The sequence below is a fragment of the Saccostrea echinata genome, unplaced genomic scaffold (assembly GCF_033153115.1).
Source record: "Saccostrea echinata isolate AGI-Se365-2 ecotype Australia unplaced genomic scaffold, CSIRO_AGI_Sech_v1 ptg000023l, whole genome shotgun sequence".
In the NCBI taxonomy this organism is placed as follows: domain Eukaryota; kingdom Metazoa; phylum Mollusca; class Bivalvia; order Ostreida; family Ostreidae; genus Saccostrea; species Saccostrea echinata.
Genome location: NW_026889772.1, coordinates 9,152,839 through 9,160,000, shown reverse-complemented (window position 1 = coordinate 9,160,000; position 7,162 = coordinate 9,152,839). Strand labels below are relative to the sequence as shown.

Genomic DNA, 7,162 nt, shown 5'->3' with positions numbered 1-7,162 from the left:
TTTCCATATGATGCAGAGGAAAAAGTTCTTCCATCAGAGGCTAAATATTTCGGTATGCACATGCACTGACTGAGAGTATTATGTCTAACATTGCATTATATATTTGGACGTTCTTGTTCTCTTATTCGTAGATAATATTAATGATTAAATATGGCCCCATTCAGACATCAGTTTTTATGCAATTTTTTATATTTGAAGTGTAGTGAGCATATTGAATAGAATTATGGCATCAACAAAATTGTGATTCTTAATAAGATTGATGTACAGCAAAACAATCCAGTAAAAATAGTGTGCATTAAATATATATATGTATGTATACAAAGATTCTGATACATTTCTGCATATTACATTGAATTGAATTGTCAATCTGTACTTCTATCCTACAGGATCTGGATTTGGATTTCGTCCGGTAGGAAAAGGGTGGGGAGGAGCTGGGAAGGAGTTCAGTGAGGCACTGGGAGGAAACTTAGCTAGAGAACAGTTTACCAGTATGTTTTAGCAGACTCTCTCTACTTAACATTGTAAAGAACCATTTTTTTCCAGTGTTTTTGCTAAAAGGTCAAAATTTTTAATCAATTTTGAATTTAAGGAGAGATCATTGATCATGTTGATATTTAGGTCTTTCAAGCTATTGCTACATGTATTTATTCTAGTCTCTCGATGTGTATACTCCTCTGAATTGACTGAGACACTTTCGATAAACAATATATTGCATCTATGGATGGGGAGAACAAAAATTTGCAATTTCATGTCTGTCCTTTTCCCCATACATTAAAAATGTTTTATATTCCTCTATTCTTCAGCAGCTAACTGACAAATTAAACTCTAGGAGTCGTGATTATGAGTAAAATCCTCTACTAAAACTGTCAAATTTATACATTTGGCATGTACTGTTCTATATGGTGGAAATTGTGTTTTTTAGCAAGTATCGTAGATTTGATTTAGTGCTTGCCTGACGTGGTTGATATAATTGTATACACGTATATAGAAGACATTTAGCGAAAGCTGCTTTCAGAAAAAGGTGCACAGCCAAATGTAATATGTATACAGTATCATCATGGGTCCAGACCATCCTCTAACCCTAAAATAAAGTTAGGCTTGCTTTGTAAATAAGTTTTTATAACTGATGATAAGTATTTGACAATATTTATTTTTAGTTGTTATGCTGACATACAAGAGAGAACAGGTATTGATTGGTGCCCTTCAGAGACTAAAAGGACTTCCCTTTCTGAACCGGGTCATCGTTGTATGGAACAATCCCGTGCCCCCTTCACCTGTCATGAGGTGGCCAGAAATTGGAGTACCCATCAAGGTACAGAAACCCAGTACAGCTTTGGTATTGCTAAGGAGTAATTTGGCTTTTTTATAACACAAAAACCCAAATTTTATCTTTTTTCATATGCATTTTTTTCTTATACAATATCAATTTTTTTATTATTTATTATTAAGTTTAATTCTGTTGTTTTGTGAATTAAGAGAAATTTTAAAAAATGCAGTGAATTAAGGAAGTATGCAACTCCTAAAAAGGACTATTCACATGTACATTTACTAGTACATGGCAGACTAGTAGGAATCTACTATGAGACATCCAGTCTTTTATCGTGTGTCAGAGGGGATGAACATGCATCTTTACTGAGGATAGAGTCTGTTTTTTAAAAAATATCTGTAATTACAGGAGCTTTAATACCATTTTATTTTCTATTTGTTTTCCTTCCTCTGTAATGTTGAAAAATAATCTATTGCAGATTTTAAAGATGGAGAAAAACAGCCTGAACAACAGATTCCTTCCATTCAGCAGTATTGAAACAGAGGCCATCCTCAGCATAGATGATGACGCCCATCTCAGACATGATGAAATTGTGTTTGGATTTCGGTAAAAAATATATGTACTGTATTCATATTCACATGAACTGAAGTCCCAATGGTTATATGTGTATTCACTGAACTCTTAGAATACTTTGATAATGTCAAGTATTTCTGATTAGGCTGAAACACAATAGATCAAATAAAAATTAAATGTTTCAGTTTGCTTCCTACTTATTGACATGTCACTCAATATATGGCAAATCCCATTTTAATTAGACTTGTGCTGTACTGTCACTAAATGTAAAATTCTTTACCAAAAAAAAAAAAAAAATAAATAAAAAAATAAAAAAAGATAAATAAATTTAAAAAAAACTGAAGATGATTGTATTCTCAAGGGAGATAACTACAAGTACCAGAGGAAAGAATATGTTTGATATTTTTGTATTAGTGAAGTATCTTGATATTGTTCTAAAAACCTCCATTTTCATCCTTCTACATAAACATCCATTCATCCTTCTCAGTCTCTCTGGAAAATACATGAATCAATACTTTTTCAGGCTTTTAAATACATGTAAGTGTAAAGATTTAGTATCTGATATACTAATTTACATATGCATTGTTGGGTGAAGATTAAGGTGTATTTATGTATTTAAGGGTATGGAGAGAGGAGAGGGATAGAATTGTTGGATTTCCTGGGAGGTACCATGCCTGGGACTCCCAGAGTAAGATGTGGTACTACAATGCAAACTACTCATGTGAGCTCTCCATGGTTCTGACAGGGGCTGCTTTCTTTCATAAGGTAAGACCCCCCCTCCACACCCCCACTTTTGAGAGCTCTCAGTGTTTCTGATTGGGGCCACTTTCTGTCATAAGGTAAAGGTCCCCCCTGAATTTACAATGGTTCTGACAGGGGCCACTTTCTGTCATAAGGAAAGGATCCCTTTTAAGCACAGCTTTTCCGCAAAAATTCCCTGCTTTTACGCGACAAGTTTTACTGCTTTTCCTTGATTATAATTTTTAGCTTTTCTGCGACTTTTTTTCATATCTCTTCCGTTAGCCAGGTAAAACCTGCTGCCCCCTGCTAACTATGGGAATGTAGAAGTAGGATTTTAAGCAGTAGGGTCTCATTACTGAGGTGGTTGTGATTATTTTTCGTTTTCACCACAGCATTCCCTTTAGCATCAGTTGTAATCGTGACTTTGCAGATTTTATCAACACTGCATGGGTATGACACATCCTCATTCTTTAAAACATTTATTTTTCTGTTATGTTAATCCATGTTGATCTATTTGTCCCCCTGATTCGTTTCTGTATGAACAATTTCCATATTGTTTAGAACATCAAAAACCTATCACCACCGAGTGTGAAATGCAAGATTCATTCAATTTTTATAACCATGTGAGTAAGTACTCACTACCGAGTAGAAGGCCTTCGAGAAATACAGGTAAATATTGGCAACTGTTTGATGTTAATTGCTAAGCAGGACCATTTAAAAAGTCGCAGAATGGAAGTATCATAAAAGGAGATAACACATAACATATAGTAAAAACCAATCTCAGAAAAGCAGTACAGAGAGTAGTCGCGGAAAAGCAACAAGGTTCCGAGAAAAGCAGGTCAGCAGCCCTGACAAGGACCACTTTCTATCATAAGGAAAGGATTCCCCTGTGAGCTTTCTGGTTCCGACTGGTGCACTTTCTTTTATATGGAGTGGTCCTGTCTCAGTGGTTCAATAAGGGAATCCCATAGGGTATTGATGAAAGATGATTCATGACTCATAATAAATCCATTTTATTGCAGAACCCCCCCCCCCCCCCCCAAAAAAAAAAAAAAAAAACAACAACAAAAAAAAACTAACAAACACTTTTCATTAAAAAGATTTTCATTCTCTGCTTTATTTAATTAACCAATAATTTCCATATAAATGTACCAGATTAATATTTAAGATAATAAAACAGAATTATGAGTTAATTAGAGTGTTGAAGGTAACAAAGTATAAATGCATATATTAGTAAATTGAATCAGGTAATATATACTTTTTTCAACAGAATTATGCCTATCTGTACACCCATGTCATGCCACAAGCAATCCGGGACAAAGTGGATGAATACGTCAACTGTGAAGATATCGCCATGAACTTCCTGGTGTCTCATATCACCAGAAAACCTCCTATAAAGGTATTTATCCTGCACCAAAGGCATTTACCCCTCCATATCATAATCGATAGAAAACTTCTACATGCAAAGTAATATCAAAGTACAAAGTGTGTTTGTCCTTAGCCTGTTGAAATAGCTTTTGTAATGCAAATTCTGTGAAAGATACCATTGGTGAAGATTGAACTTTGTTAAAGTTATCTCTGTTAAGCCAAGGTACATTCAACTTGTATGTACTAATATACTTTAAGTCTGCGTGATTTTTAAACAACACTTTTGAGAAAAGTTTGGTCAGATAATATCAGAAATATCATTTACAATTTAATTTTATAACATACATGTATTTGAATTAAACAATTGCAAATTGTACATGTACATTAAATTTTAAAAACTGCTCTCAAAATCAGCAACAAATAAGATTTATGGGGGACTATTTCTTGTGATGGAAAGATATTCAGCAGAAAATTTTCAAAATGTACAGATTTTATTTAGACAGTATGTTGGAACTTTGGCCCTACATACAGTATACAGTGTATTTACTTATGTTACACATATATATGCTAGGAATATTCAATGTAGATTGTCAAATTTTACACATTTTTGTTTTCAATATACTTTGCCAAAAATTGCAGATACATTTGCATATTGAAAAAGTCAACATAAAACCAACTTTGTTTTTATTGTAAAATTTGTGTAATTTGACTCGTATCTTAAAATTTAGGTTTTAAATCTTAAAACCATTAGCCCCAACTTTTTCATTTTTTTGAAATTACATGAAACTTATCATTTAGCACATTTATGAAAAGCTTGACATAAGAAAATGTCATATTGTTTAGATTTTTAAAATAAGATATTTCATAAGTACAAAAAGGTCTCACAGTAATTTATGGCATTTATTATTTAATTAGGTACATTTCCTCAACACTGTTATATGATTACATCTAATAAAAATACTGTTGCTCAGTTATATAGTTATATGCACACTGATCCCCCATTTTCTTTCCAAGTTTGAGTAAATACTGTACAAGTATTTACATCATAAATATTTATGTACTTCTCAAGAAATCCTCGATAAAACCAGTGTCAAGAGTGAAATACTTTATAATTTATTATATTATATAAAATAACTTTTTTTTCTAGGTGACCTCACGATGGACTTTCAGGTGTCCGGGATGCCCAGAAACCCTATCCAGTGATATAGAACATTTCACAGAGAGACACAAGTGTATTAACTTCTTTGTTAAGGTCTTTGGATACATGCCTTTGTTATATACTCAGTACAGAGTGGATTCAGTTTTATTCAAAACAAGACTTCCTGTTGATAAACAAAAATGCTTTAAGTTTATATAGGGGAAGTCAGAAAGCTGTTTGTCTCCAACTATCATTTACCGGTACTTATTGTATGTGGAAAGGTATTTGGAATTGTTGATCTGAAAAAGAAAATACTTGCATCGACCTTTATTTACCTTTCAGTTTTCCTTTCATTTTGACATGTTTAAAGAACTAGCAGTCTGGAAGCAGAATCTATAGAAGACATAGTAATTCATATCACCTGCTCAATTCATTTAAGAGCATATTCCATAAACATTGTGATTAAAAAGTGTAAATGCTAAAATTGAGTCCATAAAATGAGTGTGTAATTCTAATATGAGAAGTGCTGAAAGTTACATGAGCATTTTATGCATGTGGTAAATACTTTTACATAAAGAAAATACTGAGAACCAAACCTAGTGTGGTAACATTTAAGTGTCAAAATGTGTGCATGAAAACGGAAGTGGTACATAACAATAGCTGCATATTAAACAAATTACATCAGATCCTTCAATTAACTCTATACAGTTGCTGATGTATTGATCTTTTAACCTATTGCTTTCCACTTGTGTATTTCTTCTGGAGTTGATTTTAGAATCTGGTATAAAATACAATATGCAGATTAATACTGTAGATATATTTGTATTTTTACATATCACATTGTGTATAAGCATGATTCTTTGGTCAATGCTTTGAGCCATTACCACCTTAAATGTACATGAATTGGCTTCGACTACGCAAAATATTATTTAGGTTGCTTGCAAATTCATAGTCAATTCAATAACAGCTTTAACCAACAATGGATAATTTTTTTTCTTATTGTCAAACTATTATGCACAAATAATTAATATTCATTATCTAGTGTTCCGATGGTTTTGCTTGACATTTTGTTTTGGTGGGGTTAAGTGAGGAACATTATAAAAACTCATTGTTTCATATGCAAAAGATGCGTCTCAAGTTGTACAAAATTTATTTAGAAAAAAGCAATTTCTACCATGGAAACATGCACTGTGAAATCATGCATTGTGATTTCACAGTACATTACTGTACATGTGTGTATGTTTTGTAGTTGAGTATGTTTTGAAAAATCTCATAACATCTGTTAATCACTTCATGTTCAACAGGCTAAAAAGTATGAGAGAGATTCAGATCTACACTGATCTTCTACGTATATTTATTTGCACTCTATCTCTATCTACATATATAATACATTTGGGAAAAGACTTGTACTGAATATACAATACTGTTGAGTTACAAACCAGTTACAGTCATGTATTCAGTTGATTCTGTTGTTTTTTTTTTCCTTTTCTGGGAGGGGGCATTAGTCTACGTTCTCTGTATCGGAAGGAGTCCATTTACCATGTTCCACTTAAACCTCATATCTCAACATTGTGAAATGTTGACCATGGTGCTTTGTTTACATTTTACTTAAATATCAGAGAGTTAACATATTCCTGTATTTGTGCTTTGCCTTTCTGTCTTTCCACACATAAAAAATTGGGTAACAAAGGTTTGTGTGAATAAACAAAACTCATTGTCATGCATCAGAATCATGCACTTTAACTATTTTGTAGATGATATTGTTTGTGAAAATTTAAGGAAGTTAATTCATAATTTCTAAATGTAAGAATTTAAAAAGATATACAGTATTTTAAATTTTGTATATAATGTTGTATGTACTAAATTATTTTATATGCTTTTGCAAAAGAAAATGTATTGAATTATTAAAATACATCATTCAAGATTAAAATTGGTTGTTATTTAAAGTAAACTGGGAAATAACTTGTAGATGATATGAACACATTTTTTGTCTCCATTGTAACTGTTTTTTATAGAGTGACCATACAGTGCTAGGTGCAGTAACCATTACAAGAAATTACAAAGAGAGTCCTGCA

At 32.4% G+C, this 7,162-nt stretch overlaps 1 protein-coding gene across 1 annotated transcript in view; it reads left to right on the top strand.

The window, feature by feature from the left end:
* LOC133191155 (exostosin-like 3) overlaps window positions 1-7,017 on the top strand; it is a 12,945-nt gene extending 5,928 nt beyond the window's left edge. Inside the window, exons 2-8 of the mRNA XM_061326863.1 lie at window positions 1-52; window positions 387-488; window positions 1,158-1,312; window positions 1,746-1,873; window positions 2,461-2,605; window positions 3,852-3,980; window positions 5,097-7,017. The exon at window positions 1-52 is cut by the window's left edge and continues 1,966 nt beyond it. Coding sequence (XP_061182847.1) covers window positions 1-52; window positions 387-488; window positions 1,158-1,312; window positions 1,746-1,873; window positions 2,461-2,605; window positions 3,852-3,980; window positions 5,097-5,306 — 921 coding nt within the window. The 3' untranslated portion in view covers window positions 5,307-7,017. The remainder of the gene's footprint in view (window positions 53-386; window positions 489-1,157; window positions 1,313-1,745; window positions 1,874-2,460; window positions 2,606-3,851; window positions 3,981-5,096) is intronic.
* Window positions 7,018-7,162: the final 145 nt, after the last annotated feature.